We start from the raw sequence: 24,731 nt of genomic DNA, 5'->3' as shown, positions 1-24,731 counted from the left end.
GTTGCTCTTCTTATTTTGAAAAAAAAAAATTAATTCTGCTAATTATTGCGAAATAATTTAAGGAAATCAAGATTTGATTGAGAATCATTTTGCTTTGTTTTCATTTTTTTGGAAATTATTTTAGTCCATTAATTATTATTTTAAAATATTTATTTTATAAAAAGACAAACTTGATGTAGCCCTATAATAAACGAACCAACTTAATGTCCCATCCACGGATCTCACTTTAATTTATTAATTATTTATGTTTAGTACCATTTTTTAAAAAGCAATTCAATAAAATAATCGTTAATGCACATTCTTTTTTATTTTTAAAATCTAATAAATTAAAAACAAAATTTCCCATTCAAATTCCACTCAGTCCGATGCGATGAGTACGGCGCTATTCCAGACCGTCGCATGGGAATCCCTGCCAATCGCTACTCATCTGTCGATGTTTCCAATGCGGATCAGGACCGATCTCACAAGCTGACCTAACATATTGACCGTCCATTCTTCTCACGAGGGACACGGGAAAGGCTATCTTTGTTTGACGAATTGGAGAGGATCCCGGCTCTTGTGCTTCCTACAGTTGTCATGTTTACCGTGTGATAGGGAGACGCGTGGAGCGGACGACTCTTTCCATATTCCGCTTCCTTCCGCGCTCGTCTCGCTTCTCTTCGCCTTCACGATGGCCGTTGCCGCTGCCGAGAAGCTTTCCGGGTTGAGCGTCTCAGGGGACGACGATGGTTGGGCCGCGGCCGTACCGAATCTTCAGAAGAATCTGGCGGTCCTCTCGCCGGAGCAGGTTTCGAACGCTCTTGGACTTTTTAAAACAATAATTGAACGGAAAGATAAAATCGTTGTTGTTTTAGATTGGGTCCAGTTTATTCGGCACTTTGGATTTGGATCTTCGTGGAAAATTCTCATATTTGCACGAAGAAAACTAGAAATCGTACTTTTGGTGCTGTTGGCGGCAAGCGGCTCTTTGTGTAGACTCAAATGCTTTTTTTTTTTTTTAAAAAAGAAAGTAGAGACATACTTTGATCTTCCTACGTTATTGTTTTGTTAGCAGGTGATGACATTTTTAGATTTCCTTCAATTTTACTCGGATTAAATGTCGATTCCTGTTCGGATTCAGAGAATAGTTGTAGCTTTCTGCATTTTTATCCAAAAATACATTTTTAGGGTTCAATCAAAGTTATATTCCTATTGGTGATTGAAACGATTTTTGTAATGCACGAGAAATTGTTATCATAAACTGCTTATCCCTTGTTGCTACTTCGTATTATGTTTGATAGTTGCCGTTTTGCTTAACATACAATCCAACGACATGAACTATCGATAGTAAATGACGACGTTGTTGTTGTAATGCTGTAATTTATTCTTCCTCTGTTGCTCTTTCCCTTAGAGTGCACCCGGACATCGATTTTTTATTCTTCCGTCCAATCTGATCTACATGGTTTAAGAGAGGATTTGGATTTTCCCCCTTGAAATTCTTATCATGCTAACCTTTCTGTTTCAGATTTCAATCTATCTTTTCGATAGGGCATATAGTGGAGGATATATTTTTATTGTTATTATTTATTATTTCTTTTTTGTGTGGCTATCGAGTCTTTATGATGAAAGTTCTTCTGTTGTTTATTATCCATGAGAAAGAATGTATGTTATTTATGGAGTCAGGTTTTCTCATTTGAAATTGTTTGTCAGTCCATGACCATGAATTTCTGTTATTTTGGTTTGACGAGGAATGCCAGAATTTTATTGGGAAACATATATCCCTCATAGAAGCTAGTTGGTTCTTCTTTTTTTTTGTGTTGAGCTCTGGTTATCATGATTTATTATTTATTGCCTACTTCCTAGCCGTCTAACTGGCTTTGCTTCACATGTTTGAAGTATCTGCACCGCCTGGATCTTCAGAGGTAGCTTGCTGATACCTCTGATGCAAATTAAAGTATTTATTTTGCCTTGGCTTTAGGTTAGATGGTCCCCCTCCCTAAGAGTAATTGGTTTTGGTAACTACAACAAATTGCCAATGTGGTGAGAAAAAGTTAGGCATCAGAAATGTTTGTCAAAAAAAGTCTCTTTTTCACCTTTAATAATTCTGTACTTTGATTTTATATTTTTAATAAGTATTTAACAAAATAATTGCAGAAATATTTTTTTACTTCCCGTGTTGTTTTGTCATACTTCTCTAGGTTGAGCTTGCAAAGAAGTTGTTACTAGAGGGACAGAAACATCTATTCGAGCATTGGCCGGAGCCAGGTGTTGATGATGGGAAGAAAAAGGATTTCTTCGAGCAGGTTATCTATGCGAGTCCTATACTGTTTATGTGTGTATTAATGATGTGATTAATTTCAAAATCCCTCTGACGTTAATGCCAACATTTTAATAAGGGACATATTTAAAACTGCCTGTTTATAATATGAGGTTTAATCTACATGTAGACTATTCTCAGAAATCGTAGTTTGTTTTAGAACAGTTACTATCCTAACAACTCAGGTCTGCACTAGAAGTTATTTTTGTGGGTAAATTTTTTTCACTTAAACATGCAGAAACATGAGCAATTCATTATTGATTGCAAAAGGCAACTGAAATGGATTTTTATTCATCAAACTGATATTCTGTTCATTTTTCAAATAAATTTATCTTGATGCCACATATTTTTTGAAATTAGCATGTAGCTGACCTAGGAGAGAAGAACCAAAGATTTGAAAAGATATGAGAAGAAACTCTGTGCTTAAGTGGCATATGATTATAGATATTTATTTTATTTCTATAATTTTTTCAGATTGATTAGTAAACTACAAACTTCTACTCATTCTTGGGACTAATATCATTGCTAAATTCATCTGTTCTCCTTTATCTATCACTTAACAAATTATTTTTAGGTTGCTAAGCTCAATTCAAGTTATCCTGGTGGTTTGAGTTCATATATTCAGAATGCAAAGAGGCTCTTAGCAGATTCAAAAGTTGGTAAAAATCCCTATGATGGCTTTACTCCTTCGGTGAGTATTTGTTCTTTTGTGTATTTAAATAATTCATCTTTAACATTCATATCTGCTAGAATTGAGAGTTAGAATATAGATGTTTTGTGTCCCACATGGCAATATTTAGTCATTGAGTTATAATGTTGGAGTCTATTATCCCCATCATCACTCCATATCTACAACATCCAACTTGCCGTCCAATTGATGGTCAACTTCTTCTTGCAACCATGACCCATGTGTATTCTCCACCACCAACTCGATTTCTCCTCCTATGAGGCTGTTTTATGCTCCTGTCTCCTTGTCAACTGCCTCCCAAGTGACCCCCCTACCACTAAACTTGCATCAGGGCATATGAACCCATGATCGCTTTTGGTGTTCAACAACTAGGGGACTTAATAATACCCAATTTTCTACCATCTTAGTTGAATACCAACAACAATCTTATCATCAATATTATTGACAAATTCAATGAGCCATTGTTCTTTGACCAATTACCTGCTACGGATGCTATCACTGAATCTCAGATTGGTGAGGGGGATATTAAACCCAATGCAGATCTTGTCGAATGCCAAATCGTCGATTGACAATTTCTGATCCTTTTACATCTAAGGCGTAGCTTTAAAAGCCTTACCTTTTGTACAACACTATTAGGCTGCGTTTGGAAACGAGGGACACGAGGGACAGTGACAGAAATACAAAAATACAGAAGACAGTGGAGACAGTGACAGAATATAAATTGTATCTGTCTTATGTTTGGTAATACAAAATACAGAAACAGAATCTCTAATTTAAAAGACTAAATTACCCTTTGTAACCCTTAACTTTACCTTCCTGTTGCTCTCTTCGTCCTCCGCACCGCACCGCACCGCACCGGCTTCTTCCCTCCGCACTGCGTCGCCTTCCGGAGCCGATCGCCTCCGCGACCTTCTCTCTTCGTCCTCTGCACCGCACCGGCTTCTTCCCTCCGCACCGCGTCGCGTTCCTCCTCTGCTGCTGGAAGACAAGGAGAAGCCAAGCCAGTACTAAACCCCACCTCCTCACCATTTCCTCCCTCTCCACTCCCATACAACTCATCTTCCTCTACTTCTCCCCTGCTGGAAGACAAGGAGAAGCCAAGCCAGTCGTTCACCTCCATCAAGCCCTAGAAAACTATGCTGCAAGCTACAACCCAGCAACCAAGAAAAGAAATGATGGGAAGCTCTATGGGATTCTCTATATCGACTCCTTACGGCAGCACCACAAGACAAAAATTTTTGGATGCAGAAGGAAAAATAAGAGAGGCGGAAAGGGACCAGACCAGCGAACGGAGGAAGATGCTGAAGCTGCGAACAGAGGGTGGGAAGGTGCGGCGCGTGAAAGACAGCTGCGAACGGCGGAGGGAGGCTGCGAACGCCGGCGCGTCAGGTGGAGGCTTGAGGAAGGCGGAGGGTGCGGTGCCGCTCGCGGAGGGTGCGAAGGTGCGCCGCGTGAGGAATGAAGCGGCAGCCGAGGGTTTTGTGGGTAAAACTGGAATTTTCCTTCTTCTGTCTCCACGTTAATGCGCTGTCTCCGTTTTTCGCGTGGACAAAAAAATTACTGGATTGGCGACAGAGACAGAGACACAAATCGATTTTTTGTATCTGTCTCCTAAAAACAAACGGGGACAGAGACAAAAAAACCAAACTGTCTCTGTATTTACGTCGCTGTCTCCGTTTCCAAACGCTGCCTTAGATTACTTACTAGTCATATTCTAGATGAGTTTCTTTGGTGTATATTATTTGCAAAAAAATATTGTGTTAATTGATAAGTATAAATGAAATAAGCCAAAACTTGAATTTTGAAAAATTAGAAAAGAACAATTTAAAGTGAGTAAAATTGTGATGGAATGTATGAAAATTAGTTTCAATGATTAGAAAAGAAGTGAGGGAACAATTCACATGATACAATAGGAAATTCTTGAAAGTAATAAGATTTTTAGATAGCTCAATTTGATATTAGTGAAGATAACATTAACACAAGAGTAGAGGATTAAAAAAAGGTAGCTTTAAAGGCCTTGCACGATCATCCTATTTTTCTTGTTTATCTTTTGTTTTCTTATTTTGTGTCTGATTATTATTAAAAAAAATTCCGTGTTATTATTGATAACATAACAGTTTTTGCTCCAAACAATTGAGATGAGTTGGTGTCAAGTAAAAGTGAATTGGCTGATGGACTTATGTTCTTTTGCAGGTACCATCAGGACAAGTTCTGACATTTGGTGATGGTAACTTCATCAGGTTGGAAGAGGCTGGCATTAAAGAAGCCAGGAAATCAGCATTTGTTCTTGTTGCAGGAGGCCTTGGTGAACGTCTAGGATACAAGGGTATTAAAGTAAGAGCTCATATTCCCATGTGGATAGGCTTTATTACATTCCAAATAGCCTGCATCAATATGTTTCTGATTTGATCATTAGACCAAGTAATTTCTATGACCTTGAACTCTTATTAAGTAGAATCAACCAAGTCTGCAATAAAATACATGAGCTTGCTGTGCTTTGACATTTGCAAGCTCATAGATGCATGTTAACATTGCAAGGGTGAACCAGAAGCTTTACTGGCACTTGCGTATAAGAATATGTGCTTATTGTATTACAGTTCCGTTTGGTTGCTGTTTGATCCAGCCATTTGAGATCATGCCTAACTTGCTTAAATAGCCAGCTATTTTGGATTCATTATGTTGACTGATATGGTAAATATAAAACAATACCTCTTAGTAGTCTTAATTCCCTTGTTACAAGATGTTCTTTTGCTTTTGAAGAAAACTACAACAAATTTCTTTAGTATTTTTAATCCTTAATATGCTTCATTTCTTTTGCAGTTGGCTCTCCCCATAGAAACCACCACTGGCCGATGCTTTATTCAACACTATGTAGAATCTATTATAGCTCTGCAGGAGTCTAGTCGTAGACTAGCACAAGGTTTGTAGATATAATATATATATATATATATATATATATATATATATGTCAAATCTAAATTGATGTTTTGTTTGATAAAATTTTAGATTTGGAAAGGACTTGTATTTCATAAACAAAAATTGGGGCAAGCTTTGAATTTAATTAATATTTTTTTAGGAACTTAATTAACTTATTTTCTTTAGTCCATCAGAATGTGGAATATACTTACTTTATTAGGCCAAACCTTCTACCCTAATATGACACTAAACAAGGGAATACCTTCATTTCTCATGCTTTTATTCTACTTTCTGCATCTATTTTTAAAATATACAATTGTTTTACAGTTTTATGCATCATTTGCATCAATCTATTTTAGTTTGAATAGTATGAATACATTGGTTACATAATAAGAACTTAAGAGATTTGAATATTACTAGAAATATGGATTTGCATAGAGTTCAATGGAGGGAAAGGATCTTTGTAGTGAACTCCAAATAATTTGGATTGACATTTTGATGTTGATGGCAATATACTCAGAGCAATAACTACTACAATTTCCCATCCATGCAAGCATTTTCATCAGGAATTTACCCTAACACTACATTGCATATTTGCTAAACCTTTTATTTACTGTTCTTCTAAAATTTTGAATGACAAATTCTTATCCTTGCTTCCTTTTTGTTATTGGTCTTGGTGTGGTTGTGCTGACGAAAATGTTGTAGAATATGTATGGGAACTATGTTAAGACATGATTACTACTCGCTAATACTTATTAATATTAAAATTTCTTAGTGATTTTTAATGTACCATCCCTTATCTCTGTGTTTTTTTTTTCTTTTTGGTCATTTAATCTAAATTTTGTACTATTCATTAGCTATTATGAGGATTACTTATTTTAACATAACTTGCAATTTTTCAATATGGTTTAATGGATTGCTTAGAATTACTGCAGCTTATTGTGGGTCCTATTAATTTTTGTAGATCAATGCCAATCAGAGATTCCTTTGGTGATAATGACTTCTGATGACACTCATGCACCGACGATAAAGCTGCTGGAATCAAATAATTATTTTGGAATGAAAACCACGCAAGTGACATTACTTAAGCAGGTGGCCACAAGTAACTACTTGTTAGTTATTTAGACAATGGCGTAGGTGTTATCATGTTTAACTGAATAAGCTGTGATGCTTGTTTTAGGAAAAAGTAGCCTGCCTAGATGATAATGATGCAAGGTTAGCATTAGATCCCAATGACAAATACAAAATTCAGGTACTTCCTGTGGCTCATATGCTTTGTTGTACTCTTCCTTTGGTTTTAGTTTGTGGAAAATTTTGTTGCTCATCTTGAATGAAATCTTGTTTAGAGCATTTATGTGCTTTATTTTTATTTTATCTTGATTGAGGAATAAGTTTACACTTTCACAGAGATTTTTTTTTCCTTACTGCTATTATTCATTATTATCCAGACAAAGCCTCATGGTCATGGCGATGTGCATGCACTGCTTTATTCCAGTGGACTCCTCAATAAATGGTTTGCTAATTTTATCAATTATCTAATTTGGATGTTTCTTCTATTTCTTTTTCTTGTAATTATGAGCTAGCCCTCTATCAGTAAGTATAGTTGCCTTCTAATTACACTGCCTCGCATCTGTTCAAGGGCAGTTGAATGTTTTCTAAATACATATCTTTTTTCTGGTTTTAGGAAACAAGGAGGCATAAAGTGGGTCCTGTTCTTCCAAGATACTAATGGGCTACTCTTCAAGGTTGATTTCCCAGTACTTGCGTGAATTTAAACTTCACCACTAGGTATATGTTGGTCTTACCAATAACAACTGATTATTTTCACTCTTTCATTAATTTAGGCAATTCCAGCTTCCTTGGGAGTTAGCGTGACCAATGGTTACCATGTCAATTCTCTTGCTGTTCCTAGGAAGGCGAAGGAAGCTATCGGAGGAATAACAAAGCTTACTCACACTGATGGTATTTCAGTACTCTCTAGTTATTCAATCTACAGCAAAACGGATGCTCTTTTCAAGTTTTCATTTCATCTATAGAGATCAACAATTGTACTATTTTGACATTCCTTTGATTTCTTGTGACTTGTACTAAATGAATGGCAATTGTTTCAGGGAGGTCAATGGTCATAAATGTGGAATATAATCAGCTGGATCCATTGCTTCGAGCAACTGGGCATACTGATGGAGATGTGAATTGTGAGACAGGTTTTTCTCCATTTCCAGGAAACATAAATCAGGTGCATTTTTGTTCCCTTGTTTTCATAAGATAACTATTTATGACCCGGGTGTGTGTAGGATTGAAATCCACCTTCATGAATTAAAAATTTGAAATCATCAAAACAAAGTACCTATATATTATGAGATACAAAATTAAAATAATTACCAATTTTAATTAATGAACATGTTATGAAATATAATTAGAGGGTGAGGGATAATTATGATCATGTTTAATACTTCAATTAATATATCTATAACAACTACATGTTATTGGGTTATGGAATAATTAAGTTATTTGTTAGAACGATTAATCAATTGATCCTAACATATTTGTTTTAAAATATTTAGTATATTATCTGGATTAGATAATGCTTGACATATATGATGCCAAATATAATTTAAAATATTTAGTATATTATCTGGAATAATTAGTGTTTGACATATATGATACAAAATATAATTGAAAATTTAAATTGAATGCTCAAAAATTCAAAATCATTCCAAGTCAACCCTTAGTGACTCCAGTTCAACTTATTGGGTTTGTAGAGATAATTCAAACTAATTTTTTCGTAAGTTAATTAGAGGTTTCTTTTTTACTAGAACCAAAAAAGATCTCTTTCAACATTGTTAGGATGGATGAGATATAACTAAAAGAACAATCTAAACCTGAAAGCCGATGACTTCTATATCTGAAAGATGACACAAGTTAGCCCAACTAATTCCAAACCAGTTCCAAACTTTTTACAGCATGTCTAGTCTATATTTAGTTATTATTCTCCATGAACATCACTGAGTTGGATCTAGAATTGATTCAAATGCATGGACTAGACTAGTTATCTAATTTTGTTATGACCAGAGTACTGAACGTGGAACTGAGTATGATATATCTTGACTTAGTTGCACAAAATGATTATGAATAGTTGGGTGATACATTCATGCAGATTGGACGTGGGATTCCATGCTTGTGCATGAAAATGACAAGTTTGTTTGAGTGCAATGACCAATTAGCAAAGCAACATGATTATTATGATTTAGTCATTCGGCGAGACTATTTGAATGTAAATTGTCTATGTAATATTCTTGAATAATTCTCTATGTCGGTCAACTTTGGAATACAACAAGCAATAAGAGTCTCAATTTTTCGGGTCAGTTACATGGATCCTATTCCATATGTGAGTAATAATTGATATTTGGGCAACAATAAGTCTTCTATGGCGACAATAATTTATTTTCTCTATTTTTCCCATAATTTGCATTGTGCCCTGTCATTATATTTGTGTTTTGGGCATTCTCAGTCATTTTAGTTGTTTGTTTTTCCTTAAAATGAATACATGAAATTAAAGATGTGGCATTTAATATTATTTCTTGCAGCTTATTCTGGAACTTGAGCCATACATAGAGGAACTTAACAAAACAGGAGGTGCTATTTCAGAGTTTGTCAATCCAAAGTAAATTCTTTGTTCCCTTGTGAATTACTATAGAAAGAATGAAATATTGGGTTCCATCATTTGATTGATCAGAGAAGCTTTGTATAAAAAATTGGGTCCATATTCATACTTGCTAGTCAGTCTTAGATCTTGTATCTTTTGATGTGTTACTCTTATTTATTGAAATATAGACTTATATCTTCTAATGGAAGAGGGAAGAAATGCAATGTGCCTAGTGCTGGCTATCTGTCAGCACAATATTACATTTTTGACTTAATTCTAGTTGAATTTGGCTTAGTTATGTGTGCCAACTACTTTATTTTATATTATATTTCATATATTCCATTTTACTTCTAGTTATCTTAAAATCTTAGTTTATAACTTTTCTCCTCAATTTAAGTATTGAATTTACCGTATTGTATGATCAATCAACCTAATACTCGAAATACATATACATCGTGATATTTGATTTTCTTGTAATAGGACATTGATTATTGATTCATGTTAGATACACTCAGAAAAGGGAAAAAAGAAGAAATTATGTGATGATTAGTTGTAACTTGTTTGTTTATCAGATACAAGGATTCCACAAAAACCGCCTTCAAGTCATCAACTCGATTGGAGTGCATGATGCAAGATTATCCAAAGTCTCTGTCTCCATCAGCAAGGGTTGGTTTCACTGTAAGTGAACATTTTCTTTTGTTTCAAATACTGAGCATCAAACTCTTGATTTTGTTTGTTGCCTAATAAATAGCATTTTCAGATAATAGCTTGCTAAGTGTTTCACAAGATTATTCACCTTTACACATTAGGGTTGTAGCATTTTGATTTACTTTCTCTTGTAAAATTAACCCAATGTGATTGTGATCTAGTTTGTCAAACTTACTGATCAGCTACTTAGAATAATCTCTGCCCTATTTATTCTTCATCCATAACCTATATCTAAGAATTGTGTGACACAGACATGCAATCCACTCTCAGATGAGAAGTTATGGATTGTTAATGAGGGACTTTATGAGGATTTAATGAATGAACTATCATCGAATTGAGGGTAAGCATTTTGGAGCAACAGCTGAACCCTGACAAATGAACAAGATGGCTCTCTCAATTTGGTGAGATCAAGTGCATGCTGAGATGATCCATTGGAAAAGTCAGGAAAATGTCGCCTATGCTAGTGGAGCATTCATCTTATTGGAGCTCAGATAGGCCTAATTAGGCATGATTGTGAGCTATGAATTAGACTTTGGATCTTGACTGGTCCTACATAAAAAATTGTGAGCAAATGAGAGACTTGTGTGGATGCACTATTATTTATTTAAGTTTATGTTTAGTCCTATAGTTGTTGGAATTGAGAAGTGGAAGGGTTATCTCATTTTGAGAAGGCTGCTGAGGTGTTCCTATTCGGAAAGGCTTCTCAGAATGGTGTAGCCACCATTGGAGTAAGCCATGTTGCTCATTAGGGATGATTATGAGATATGAGGTGAGAAGATAAGTCCTAAATGAGGGAGAATGTGATATTCAAATGTAGGCTCCACAATGAAAATTCCGGACTAATTGGATGGTGTGCATGAGGCTTAGACGAGTGAACTATCGTTAACTCGACTTTAAGTAGATCTGGCACAAGAGTAAAAGATTAGCAGTGATCCATGGTGGTGGATAGGCCCGTTAATTTCTTCACTATAATGTATATGGCACATTCTAACGTTTTCACATAGAAGTCTTAATATTTAGCTAAGCTTAGCATAAATAGAGTATTAGAAATATGATTTGTTCACCTTAGATTTTTCTCAACCTCAAAGTGATTAAAGTTGAAAGGAATGAGTTTATTACATAGGATTTGTAAGTATTTGAGCTCATATGTTGTTTCCCTTCATATTTAAGTAAATTGAATAGTTTCTATTAAAAGTAATTTCCAGTTTTGGTGGATTGAAAACATGGAAATATTCATATCTTTATGTTTTTTCCACATTAAACTGATTGTTACCCTTATTGTAATCGTATATTTTCTGATGATATAGGTGATGGATACATGGCTTGCTTATGCACCAGTGAAGAATAACCCTGAGGATGCTGCTAAGGTACACTGTTTTCTTCTTAATGTGATGTTTCTGGGTTCTATTAATGTGAATAATATAGGCCTGCAGAATTGTTTAATTCATCATCAAACTGGTCAGTGCTCAGAAGGTAATCACAAAGTAAAAGTTTATCATTTACAAGTAATCATGATCATATCTAAGAATCCTGTTTGGAAACATATGTTTTCATGAGGGAATTGACATTTGACAGAGTTGCCGAGGCCAAGCAAACAGAATATAACATACACCATTGTAAACCACATCAGGAGAAGAAACATGGGGTTCTATATGGACCAAATCTAGAAATTAAAACATTTTGAAAGGCATGCTGCATCTTTTCCTTCATATAACCGTGGGGGATGTTTTTCAATTTTTTCACATATGCTTTCAAAAGATATTACCTGACATCGAGTTCAAATATATGCCTTCTCAGATTCAGATTGAAGACAAAAAAAATGAATGACAATTGCTTCACGTATTACATCACCTGCAAATCCTTCTTTTATTACCTCTTTTTTTATTTTAATTTTTTTTCTTTTATCTGCAAGACTTCCCAACACTTTCAATGCCATTAACATGGATTAGCATGCAAGTTAATACATTGCTGCTAATTCCAGCTGCTTACATTTAAGAGATGCTGGACCAAGTTGTGCTCAACTCTTACCTAACTTGATATGTGCTACAGCTATCAAGCTCCTCCGCATACCCATATGAAACTATATCGACATTCTGGTTCTCTTCTTATATTTGCTGATCCTCGAAGGGCCCACTTGCATAGTCTTTGTAATTCTGTAGTGTGTATAACATCTCCTCGTCATTGTGAGTCCTTTTTGTTGAAATACCCCCTCATTGTCAGATGTCATCACAAGAAAAATCACCTTCGAATCCCCATAATGCAATAAATTTCATCATCTGTTTCATTGTGATTCTGCGATTTTATAAGCCAAGCAGCAAGCTGAGTTGTCTACATAAGTTTATACTACAACTTTGTCAAACATCAGTAGCAACTTATAATTCTTCCACATCTGCAGATATGAACTACCAAGAAATCAGCTTTATGGAAAATTCATATAGTATTTTGTTACTATAAATGACCGGATGAAATTTCATTCATTATCTTTATTGCTGATAAAAAGTAAAAACCAAAAGGATTTATATGCATCTCATTTGATTAGGGTCAATGAAACAACGGGCAATAAATTTGCCAAAAGTTTGTGTTAAATTGCATGATTGTAGGCATATTGCTTCTGATTCAGCATGTTAGCGATGATTTACCTATGCTGATTTCATGTCCATGTTGCTGCTTTTTGTAAGGGCATGCACTATTTATTTGTTATGGCTTAGAGCTCTAAGCTAGAATTTGTTTACTTATGGATAGAAAAAATGACTATTATTGCTGTCGTCCTTTTTAGGTGCCAAAGGGGAATCCATATCACAGTGCCACAAGCGGTGAAATGGCTATTTATAAGGCTAACAGCACTATTCTCAAAAAGGTTTGATTTCTTACTTACATTTTGCATACATCACATAAAAATCCAATCTTACATTTCACTTGGTACTTCTCTGTGGAATTTTTACAGGAATTTAGAATTTATTTCTGATTTTCTCTTGTTTAGAATGTCAAGTTATACGGTATGTTTTTAGTGAAATGTGTTTTTGGAATCAAATCAAGGAGAATTCACAGTTCGCAACCGTAGAGTAGCTTGATAGATGTATCCATGCATACCTACTTTAGGTAGTTGCTTTTCCATTATTTTTCTTCTGAAATTATGCAACTTGATGAACTGAACAAGAGATAGGAGGGTTTTAGTGAAAAGGCCCTCTCTTGAACAAAAGCTTAACAATATATAAATGCAAAATGACTAAAAACTTACTAGCTGAAGAGGCAATGAGGTTACATTGATATTATATTTAGATAATTGTTTGCAGTCTAAGCTCTCAAGTCATACGTTTCAGGCTGGAGTCCAGATAGCTGATCCCATTATCGATGTCTTCAATGGGCAAGAAGTAGAGGTTTGGCCGCGCATAACGTGGAGTCCAAAATGGGCGTTGACGTTTAGTGATGTGAAAAGAAAAGTTAATGAGGGATGTTCCGTGTCACAAAGATCCACTTTGGTCATCAATAGTTCTAACGTGATCCTCGATGCTCTCTCCTTGGATGGAACTCTTATTGCTAACGAAGCAGAGGTATGTCTATATGGTAGTTTTGTTTTTTTAACTATGACAAAATTCTTTAGCAAATGTCCATTTGAAACTTGCAGGTGAAACTGGCAGGCGCCATTCAAAACAAAGGATGGGTTCTTCAGCACGTCGATTACAAAGACAGCTCCAACCCTGAAGAAATCCGCATAAGAGGTTTCAAAATCCAAAAGGTGGAGAAATTCGAATTGAACCATGTTTGAACTTCAAAATTGTCTGTTTCAAGTTGCGAATAAACAAAGCTTCTCAAATGCCCTCCTATCGACACCATCCAAAAGGCTCATGCTTGAACCTCGAAAGTTTTCTGTTTCAAGTGATGAATAAAAGAAAGAAAGCGTCGCACTCTTCAGAATGGCACCATCCAGAGCAGAGTTCATGTTGAAGGCCTCATCAAGTGTTCTACAAAACTAGTGTGCAGGAATACAAATCAGTGTCTCACACACCTACACCTTTTCCTGCGTATCCATGAAGAATTTGTATGGTGCCTCAACTGGTTTAGTGATGAAATATTTATTACTTTCTGCAGATGAATAATTTGGCACATCAAGTGTCCTACAAACATGCATCATTTTCCTATTTATTCATGAAGAATTCTCGTGAAACTTGTCATGTTGGGTCAACCTTTTTTTTTTTTTAATTTCCAGAAGACAATTCTTGAAGCATTTATATTGAAATGTATTAACTTTTGCACTCAATGGAAGCTTTCATATAGAGCAATGATATTAATTTGAAGCCATGGTGTGATGGGTAGTGGAAGGATCGAAAGAACGCATGCAATTAGAGTCTGATTCTCACGTAGGATATCATCGGATATTCACGGTGCTCGAATTACTCTTGATGTTGGCCCTTCCTGCATTTATCAGGTTTTTTCCTCTCAAAAATATATATTTTTATGTGAAGAAAATATTTTATTGTGAATGAATAAGATAATGAGGAATTGTCTGTATGTAGTTCATAATTATTGATATGAGTTTTTTCCTATAAAAAAGAAAGCTTTTATTACAATAGAATCAAAAGTGATTTGGATCATTTAAAAATCAAATAGATTTACTTTATAAAAAAAAAGATATCAGTGAACTTCTGAAATGGTTCTATGGGTTCGATTATGGAATATCATTGATAAATAGAAATCCATAACAAAAGATTTTTTATGATTATTTCTAATATGGAATGAGTTAATCATCCATTTTGGTATCTTTTTGAAGTAAATGATAATCTTATTCTTCGATCAAGGATTTTGATCTTTTGAAAGTATAATGATCATCCAATAAGAAAGATTTTAATTTATACAAATGAACGATTTGAACACCTATTAATTCCAACAACTAAATGAAGAGTTAATTATTCAAATCTTAGTTCTGTAAGAGCAAATCAGAAAGATTGAGAAATAAAACCACTAGTTCTTCTCCTATTCCAACAACTAAACGAAGAGTTAATTATTCAAATCTTAGTTCTGTAAGAGCAAGTCAGAAAGATTGAGAAATAAAACCACTAAAGCGATCATTTTATCAACAGATGCTCCTATTACACTCTTCTACAAAAGGTGGATCCTCCACCTTCCAGTAGCCACATACGGTCGGTCCCACGACCATCTGTGAGGAGGTAAATCGAGAAAGTGCAGTTGGTTACGATGCAGGAGGGTATTGCCTGGCTTTGCCAGGATTCGAACCCTTGCCCTCTTCTGTAAGTCTGTTGCGTCGTAACCAACTCACCTATGCTCCGGGGGCACTCCTATTACACTATTTTTCTTCTGCAAAAAGGTGGATCCGCCACCCTTCACGGTTTCGGCCCCACACGGTCGGCCCCACGACCATCTGTGAGGAGGTAAATCGAGAAAGTGCAGTTGGTTACACGCAAGCGAGGTGGTGGTTGGATACTTCGCTGGGCGAGGGCAAGCCGGTGGCGTTCGCACGGGCACTCCGCGACTTCGAGGATCATTCGACAAATTTCTCAGCCCGTCCGTCCGTTCTGTTTCAAATCTATTTGGCGGGGTAACCAACTCACCTATGCCCCAGAGGCATTCCTATTACACTCAATCTTTGAAAGAGGAGAACCAAGACTATCCACTCTAATATTGATCAAAGCATAATTCTTGATACTAGACAAAAAAAATGATATTAATTCTAAATTTATTCAAATCTTATGAATTTTTAACTACTTGACTTCTATATTATTTATTATGATAAAGCTATGAATAAAAAAATCTACTACTATTTTCTTAAAATTCTCCTTTCATGAAAATGAGATTTTTGTTTTTTTGTTTTTTACAGCAGGAACAATGTTAATTTTGTTTACTTTTAGACTAATACATACAAACTAATCTTCATTCATCAATGGCCGATAGCTGAAAAGGAGGTATGGAAGCAATCTTAGCACTTCAGTAAGCTATTTATAACCATGACTAACCTGATATTTTCATGATAATAATCATGGGCTGAACACCAAATAGCAACTACACAAGCACCAGCAAAATTTACAACTTTTTTTACGTCCTACAATTTATTATACGATATATAAAAAATAACGTAAGTTCTAGTGATAAAGAACACCAAAATACTAGCGAAATTAGTAGCTACGGTAGCCCATTGCCACCACCGGAATCCTCACCCTGTGCCCTTTGTCTCCTTTCATCACTATCTCACCGAAGCTGTACTCACCAGTCACTGACCTGACTGTGAGAGTTGCAGTGATATCTCGAGAGGCACCTGAGAGCACTGTCATGGCTGGCGGGTTGACCTCGAGGGCGATCTCCCGTGCCATTTTCGCAGTCATGATGTAAGTCTCAGTGTCTGCGATGTTTGTCACTCTTCTTTTCACTGTCTGAGTTCCTTGGAGGCGCGAGATGGTGATCGATGGAGTGTTTAGATCGGCTGGATGAATACGGGTACTGTTGCATTGGGAGTTGGTGATGTTTGAGATTTCTTGTGGATCTGCACCTGGAACTGAGCACAAGAACTTGATGTAGTCTTCGTAAGCTGCCGACATGAATGAATAGCTCGGAATTAGGAGGATCAGTAAAATATAATGCACCTAATTGTAAATGGCAAGTATCGTTGATTCAAATCTCGTATTGTCTTGTTCATATTGAGTGAGACATTTTTCATGCATGGGCTAAGAAGAAGGGATACTACAAGGGAAACTTTTTGATGAAAGCTTCCAACCATGATCTGAATGGTGTTTTCTATGATGATGATGACTTCAACAAGCTTCTAGGAATGCATTCTAACACATCTGAATGGTATTTCAGTTTCTATTAATATCGTCAACTATTTAAGAGCCTATAGGTCTGTTAGATGACCCATCTCAGTAGAGGGTTTTAGTCACACAGAAACCAACCTATGTAGCTGATACAGCATCAGGTAGCTAAGACAGGCCTCTAAACGTTACAGAATATCAGTTCCATCGAAAAAGTGTGAAATAACTTCAGTTTCGATGATTCAGTTTCATTGACTATTTAAGAGCCGATAGCTGTTTTAGAACTTTAGAAGGACAACCTTGGTTACATAACCTTAGCAGATGGTTTCAAGCATCTCAGGTAGCTAAATCAGACTGCCTCTAAATAATTTGTATGTAGCTAAGACTCGAAAAGAGACTTAAAGGTGTAGTAAGAATTAAAGTAACCGCTATTGCCAAGATTAAGCTACTGGACCAGCAAGTGATGTAGTTAAAAGATCAACTTACTTGAGTCTAGGACAAGTCCAGGATCCAGTGCGGCTTTGGGATCAACAGCACCACTCCCATAATCAAATGGTGTAGCCTGCACAAAAGTCATAATGCCTGTGCTGGAATATTGCTGTGCTAATATTGGTCTGCCACCTCGATCCAGAGTCGAAGCGGTGGTCATCAAAGCGGACTTGATTGCACTGGGGCTCCAATGTGGATTGTTTTGCTTTATGAGGGCTGCGATTCCAGCAATATGGGGAGCCGCCATACTTGTGCCAGAAATCATAGCAAAGCCTTCTCCTGCACAAAAAGGAATCCATGACTTTGAAACAATAATTATTATTCTGAAGGAATCGACAACATGCAGACCACACCATTCCACTAGTTTCTTAAAAATTGGCCCTTTCACATAATAAAATATGTCTGACTCCACATGAAACCACTGGATTATAAGATGAAGAAGACTGTAGTTTAAGTTCGATACTTGCCTAAATAATTAGCCTCGTCTGTCCCATTTGGTGCCCAAGCAGCCCAAATGAGATTGCCAGGAGCTAGTAGATCAGGCTTAAGGACGTCGGCATCTTGAAAACTGAAATCTTTAACATCTGGCCCTCTTGACGAGAACAATGCCACTTGAGGGGCTGATATGTGGAGTATGGGTGACAAACCATTGGCAATGCTGGCAGTTGCCTGGAAACTAGTAGGCCGGCCAGCCCAATCTCTTCTTGTTGAAGCATTGTAGTAATCAATAAGTTCCTAAGATTACGCAGATTGTATCAGAAAGTATTGGCAAACACCATCATGAAATGGTCCTTTTTGCGGGTGAACACCATCAAATTTCAATTTTGAATTCGCATTGAAAAGATCTTTAACTAATGTACTGAAATAGAAGTAAACCTTGGGATTCAGTAATTATATAAATAACATCAAAGTCTTCCAAAGAATGGAGTCAGAACTAAAATATAAGCAACAACAAGTGTGGGGTCGTTTTTGCAGGGTCAGAACTCTTTAAACATTTAATTTCAACTTTCAAGAATAAAAGAAATTTAATACCTGTGTTTTTCTGACATCTGAGATGAGGATCCCTGGAGTATCAACAGGTACAGGATCAAATTTGGTACCTGGATAAGAGTTCTCAGCGGCTACAATAAAGCCTGCCGCCCCAAGACTTTTTGCTGTTTCAGACACTTTTTTGATGGATGCAGTTCCAGAAACAAAATTGAAAGAATATCCACACAGAAGAATATTTCCCTGCACCTTGTTCCTGTTCAACAGTTCAGGCCTTTGGCAGTCTGATGGATTGTATTTCATCAAAGATGAATCCAGCATCACATCATTTGCACAAACTATATCAAATGTCTTGTTCCCATGGGTGGCGGCTGTATTTTGAGAGAAAACATGTAAGACCCACATAATGAAGAAAAATACCTTAACTACAAAAGCTACAAAGTACAAATACAAACATTTATCATAAGCTACAAAGTGGAAGCATTAACATGAAGTTCAAAATTCCAATGGTCAAGCAACCAATTATCGTCAGCACCATGTCTTCTGCATCTACGAACTATTTAGGCAAATTACAAAAAAAATTAAAATGGGCAATCCCAAATCCAGATAAAAGAGGTTGGGGATTGTGTTAGGCCTCAACAGCCAGTGTTAAAATTCTATAAACCTATGAACATCAATCTAAATCCTATCTGAGCTAATGAGAGATAGTATTTGTGTAGTCCATTCCAAATAGCTAGGACAAACTCAGCCTGATTTAGCACATGCTCCACTCATAAATGATTAAGCAAAAAACATGCATGAGATAAAAGTCAATAGCTTATACTCACGTGATAATCCAAGCCCTGGTAAGGTTTTTCCATTACCCAGGGTTAAAAAGTTCTTGTATCTACGATCATCAATAGCTGCAGCTACTGTAGTAATCCATGGACTGAATGACACTAACGTTTTTGGAAAGGGACCACCATTTCCAGCAGCCTGAGCAACAAACACTCCAGCTTTTACTGCAGAAAGAAGTGCAGCATCGAAAGGATTCAAAAATGTGGATCTGGTTGTTGTTGGGGGGCTGTTTGGCCCTATGGAAAGATTAAGAATATCGACACCATCAAGAACAGCCTGTTTGAAACACTTTGCTTTGTCAATTTTACACATTTCAAAGAACTTAAAACTTAAAAGTATGTTAAGAATGGAAGTGCAAAAATTAAAAATTAAAATATGTAGATAAGATTAAATGATTTATTAAACATCCAAATTTATCTAGAACATGCAAGAACAAGAAATGCGCAACTTCATGTAATTAAGTTAACTACAAGTGGCTAATGCCTTGGCTGAGAGAATGATGCCAGCTCTAAGATCAACTAATTCAATGGCTGAGCCAGCCCGGGTGATCTACCCAGGCTGTGGGCCATGAGTGCTGACGTCGGCACCATCACCCCAAGCTGTCTTTGTTTTTCTCTAAATTTTTCCTTTCTTCCTCTGTAAATCCCAATTTATTTCCTATTCAACACCCATCGAGCCCTCAGGCTATCGCCCAGGTAGAGGTGAACGTGATTACACCCTTGAAGTAACTACCTTCCTGGCTAAAGAAGGTTTGAGAACACACATCATCTAGGATTATAATGCCTTAATGCTCTCAAGGGCATATATGTGAAGTACAACAATGATAATAAAGAAGACGAGGATAAAAGAAGTGGATAAACAAGAAATAATAGTATCAGAACCACAAATTTAATCTCTATGAATCTGTTAGTAGTTGAGGCCTTCAAAACCATCATATTCTCCAAACCAAAGCCTATAAATATCAACTCAGAGAAATAGTGTCCCTCAAGAAAATTCTCCAAAAATAGTATTCTCATCAACACCATCATATTCTTAAATCATACAACAGGTTCAATTGATAAAGAATTTCACTGTTTCCTTGCATACCTGCTCAATAGCAGCAACAACATCAGAGACATATCCCCCAAAAAGCCTATAAAGGACCTTGTACACAGCAATCCTGACAAAAGACGCCAATATTGTCTTCAATAGTGAAACCAGAACTTAAAAGATGATTTGCACTGAAGGTTACAAAAGCTTACCTAGCACGTGGTGCCATGCCACTAGCCCTTCCAAATTCATATCCATGCATTCTGACAGGGATTCCATTGTTTCCAGCAGCAATAGCTGCAGTATGACTAGTAACAAAAAGGATGGTAAATCAGAATTTACCAGATATGGAAACAGAAGTTTACAGAAACATCAGATGCTAAGAACAATTGAAAAATAATATGAAAGTTTGATTGCATAGGATAAATTATCTATTGTGTTATACTTTTTGCATGCAATATCAATGTTGTTTGATACATTGTGAAGCAAGAGCACTCAATTCTCATATTCCTGCAAAGGAGAGTGCTGAGGACCTTTAAGTACAATGTGAAAGGAGAATCTCTTTCCAAATGGCTAGTCATTTAGAATTGGGTTGAACTTGGCCCCTTTCACCTTGGCAGTGAAGTGTGTGTTAGGTTCCCCTTGGACCCCAACAAGTTGCAATGAGAGAGTGTTCATATTCATTAACCCTACATCCTCAGTTTGTATTTATCCTAGACCATTTATTTCACTCAAAATGGATATTCAGTTTGAGAAGATATAGCCTCCATCTATTTTCACTTTTTGTAAGAGTTGGGCCGCACCTGTAGATGGAAGGGAGGAGGCATGCATGAAGCGAGAGTGGCCCACCCTAATAATCACACATGGGAAAATGCAAGGTCTTTTGAGTGCTTATGTGAATGGTGAAAAAACACCTATTGACATCCATTTCACTTACAAGCACATTACAGTTGTTCTAGTTGACATACAACTAAATATCAGCTAGAATGTTATTCAAAACAAACTTACAAGGCCCATCTTACTATAGGCAAAATTAGTGTAACTTGCCTCAGAGCAATGAGAAAAGACATGATAATTAATTCTTGCATGATTGTGTTTTTCTCTTCAATTATTCAAGTAAAAAAAAATCCTCACCTTAAGCAGAAAAAGCAAGTTTACTTTGATGTTGTAAGACCATCTATTAAGGGTTAGCTGCAGTTGATTCCAAAGGTTCTGGCATAAGCCACACACACCCAATCCTAGAAACCAAGGCAACAACTCCTCTCCACCCTAAGCAGCGCAAGAATTAGATAATTGTTTGTGTCCTCATTGACATTAAATTCTTGATTTGATTAACCAAAACAATGATCACTCAGCTCAACATCCCCAAATTGTATTCATAAATTACTAAATGAGTACATTAGGAAGGCGGTGCATGGAAATACTACAATGACCTTATTCAATTTAATATAAAAATACTTCTTAATCTCTATGTATCATCAGTTACCAACCAAAATCCTACAACAACCTGTTAATTGTAAAGTGAATGAAAATGTTCCATTCAAGGCTGGCAATAACAGAGAAATCATTGCTTGATTAAAATATTTATCAGGAGAATCTACAAATTAGGATTTCAGGAAATATCTTTTCTTCAGGAAGATCTTCCTGTGATATCCCTCAGTAAAAGGGTGGCAGTGCAATCAACATTTCTATATACTACATCATAAAACACATCAAGGACTTTGGTAATCAAGGCACAGTTATGTGTGATTTACCTTCCGTGACCATCACCATCCAATGGTGACGGGAAATCAATTGATGGATTAAATGCACCAGCAGCAATGGCAGCTTTTGCAAAATGCTGTGCTCCAATTATCTTTCCATTGCAAAAGTTCCTCTGTGTTTCTGGATCAACTTCACATTTCCCTCTATAACGAGGAAGAAGCCCATATGGTTCACTATTGTGTGCGGAAAAGCTAGGATGCTGGGGGTAAATTCCTGAATCCACAAATCCAATGACAATATCTTCTCCTGCTTTATCAAAACCTCCACCTGTTGGCCATACCCCTGTTGGTAATCCCAGAAATTGTGGAGTGTGGGTGGTCAATTTCTTTATCTTCATGTCTTTTTCCACATATTTCACTCCAGAAGCACCACGGAGAACTTCAGCCTGGTCAAGTAATTGATCATATAATCTAAACACGTGATTGTGAAATAAAATAAATCTTAGTTTAACAGTTTGACATTACATATGTTTAAGCACAATCCAATGACACTTACCTGTTCAGAAGAAATGTCAACAGCAAATCCATTGATTAGATGACTATAGCTGTATAGCTTCTCATAGGTCCCAACTTCAAAAAGCGATTCAAGAAGAGAATTGTGCTTGTTTATGAGGTGAAGAGCATATGATGTAACAGATTCACTGTTTGTATGAAGATGAAGAGAGTTATCTGCTAGATACTTTAGTTATATGGAGAGTTAAGCCATGAATCTTTAACAGATGAAATAGCACGCGCACACACAAACACACATATATTTGTTCAAAATGACCATGTATGTCAATGGCACACAAACACAAAAGACATACATTTCAAATCACCTACAACGACAAGTAGTTCTAAATGAAATTATATGCTGGAAATTTTAAATGCTTGATAAATTGAGAAGTAAACCAGGGTTCACAGTTTCTCAGAAACTAAACAAAACAACCATCACTCAGAAACTGGAAGGTGGAGGCACAGCATTAGCACAAGTAAGAAAGCTAGTATTACCTGGTGATGTCCATCTCCTGAGTTATATCAATAGCTGTAGCAGAAAAACCATCTACACCTCCGTTGTAACTCACTACAGGTTCCCCTTCTACATGGACAATATATACTTCCCCACTTGCAATAGTTAGAAATGATAAAAGAAAAAACACTGTGATTGCAAGTTCCAGCTCCATCTTCATTAATTTATTAACCGGGACTATACAGTTAAAGCTTAATTTTTGAATGCTCCAACTGAAACATGAAATCGCACAAAAATAAGAAGCATCAGCATGCAGTTTCAGAATATTTAAGAAAATAGTAATGCAATTTGAAGTTTTCTAGGTTATTCAGGGGTAAAGCAAAGTTCCACTTTAAAATTTATATGGCATCTACAAATAAATAATAACCAATATATATATATATATGCTCATTTATGTGCTGATTGGCATGAGCTCTTTCTGCATTGAGGATAGAAATATAGATCAGGATACTAAAGTGGAGAAATATGAGAAGAACACAATTTGATTTTAGCTAACTTTTGTGCATGCCACCTCCACCAAAGGACATGCCAGGAAGCATATCAAAGGATCCACTAATCCAAAAATAGATCAAAATTCAAAACAGGAATGACCAAGGACAGAATTCCAGCCCTTGCAATGAAAAAGGTGCTCTTACTATTGCCAACTAATGATGGACTCAGTCCAAGATTTAAACAAATGGTTCACATGACTATAGCTACTCTGATCAGAAATCATCATGATACAACCATTGAATCAGAGAATGAAAAAGTGTTCTTACTGTTCTGAATTAATAATGAACGTCCAGGATTAAACAAATGTTTCATAAAATTATAGCCACTTTAATCATAATCCATCATGATACAACCATCGGATCACAAAATAAAAAAGTATTCAGACTGAGACTAATGATGGACGTCAAAGATTAAACAAATGGTTCATGGAGCTACAGCTACTCTGCAACAATCATGATACAATCATTGATCACACCGCATCTAACTTGGGCTAATTCGCTAAAAGCTTCAACCGGACTATTTTGCTATGAACTTCACGTCGACATCGTCGCTCTTACACATACTTGACGAAACGGAGCCCGCAAGGCGTGCAAAGATCAAAAGGCGAGATTTTGTCTCCAGTTCGCCTCTAACTAGAAGAAGCCACAAGCATCAATACTCGCTATGCATAAAAGAACAAACCGAAGACTCAAAAGAACCAACCGGCCGCAAACACATGAAGCACACCTTACAGTTGTAGAACAATGTAAGAACATCTATAGATAAATCGCGTCTATCTCTTCTCCTCGAGCACGGCCACTAACCACCTGGAGCTCTTAAACTTACCGAGAGGTCCCTGATCTCCAGAAAACTTCGGATCCGAGCTACGCTTCGGCACCCAGTCGAACTGCGGCCCAACTACTGGCTCCGCCGCTGCATCCGGGGAGATCCAAAGCGAAGAAGAAGACGACGACGAAGGAAAGCACGGGAAACGGATTAGGGTTTCACATTTGTCGCAGAGCAGAGGGAGCGCGCTTCGATGGCGGACATGGACGGGGAACTGCGCGCTATTCACGATTCTGCCACTGAGCACGAGTCGCTGCTTTTAAAATTACCGGAACAAGATAGCATCAA

At 36.6% G+C, this 24,731-nt stretch overlaps 2 protein-coding genes across 3 annotated transcripts; one reads left to right on the top strand and one right to left on the bottom strand.

Annotated features, from left to right (window-relative positions):
• The first annotated feature begins 626 nt into the window (after positions 1 to 626).
• On the top strand, positions 627 to 14,422 carry LOC141847449 (UDP-sugar pyrophosphorylase-like). Its single transcript, XM_074735496.1, has 17 exons — positions 627 to 787; positions 2,178 to 2,282; positions 2,871 to 2,987; positions 5,178 to 5,318; positions 5,805 to 5,904; positions 6,865 to 6,992; positions 7,081 to 7,152; positions 7,349 to 7,413; positions 7,585 to 7,645; positions 7,745 to 7,862; positions 8,012 to 8,136; positions 9,488 to 9,564; positions 10,119 to 10,224; positions 11,562 to 11,621; positions 13,031 to 13,111; positions 13,575 to 13,805; positions 13,880 to 14,422. The coding sequence occupies exons 1-17, from the start codon at positions 671 to 673 to the stop codon at positions 14,018 to 14,020; spliced, it is 1,845 nt and encodes a 614-aa protein (XP_074591597.1). The 5' UTR covers positions 627 to 670; the 3' UTR covers positions 14,021 to 14,422.
• A 1,807-nt stretch (positions 14,423 to 16,229) lies between these two features.
• On the bottom strand, positions 16,230 to 24,650 carry LOC141848026 (subtilisin-like protease SBT2.6). Of its 2 annotated transcripts, none has more exons than XM_074736138.1 (11): positions 24,182 to 24,650; positions 23,108 to 23,338; positions 22,614 to 22,758; positions 22,109 to 22,503; positions 20,567 to 20,662; positions 20,412 to 20,484; positions 19,316 to 19,601; positions 18,534 to 18,859; positions 17,969 to 18,236; positions 17,499 to 17,780; positions 16,230 to 16,792 (listed from the first exon to the last, which is right to left on the bottom strand). In XM_074736138.1, the coding sequence occupies exons 2-11, from the start codon at positions 23,284 to 23,286 to the stop codon at positions 16,383 to 16,385; spliced, it is 2,460 nt and encodes an 819-aa protein (XP_074592239.1). In that variant the 5' UTR covers positions 23,287 to 23,338; positions 24,182 to 24,650; the 3' UTR covers positions 16,230 to 16,382. The 2 variants fall into 2 exon arrangements, with proteins under 2 accessions (XP_074592239.1, XP_074592238.1); XM_074736137.1 differs by having other exon boundaries at positions 24,444 to 24,650.
• Between the last annotated feature and the right edge of the window lie 81 nt (positions 24,651 to 24,731).

The sequence above is a fragment of the Curcuma longa genome, chromosome 16 (genome assembly GCF_044706935.1).
Source record: "Curcuma longa cultivar G26 ecotype Majalengka, Jawa Barat chromosome 16, ITB_CL_G26_1.1, whole genome shotgun sequence".
In the NCBI taxonomy this organism is placed as follows: domain Eukaryota; kingdom Viridiplantae; phylum Streptophyta; class Magnoliopsida; order Zingiberales; family Zingiberaceae; genus Curcuma; species Curcuma longa.
The sequence above is the reverse complement of the archived record's forward strand: the minus strand, read 5'-3'. Positions and strand labels throughout refer to the sequence as shown.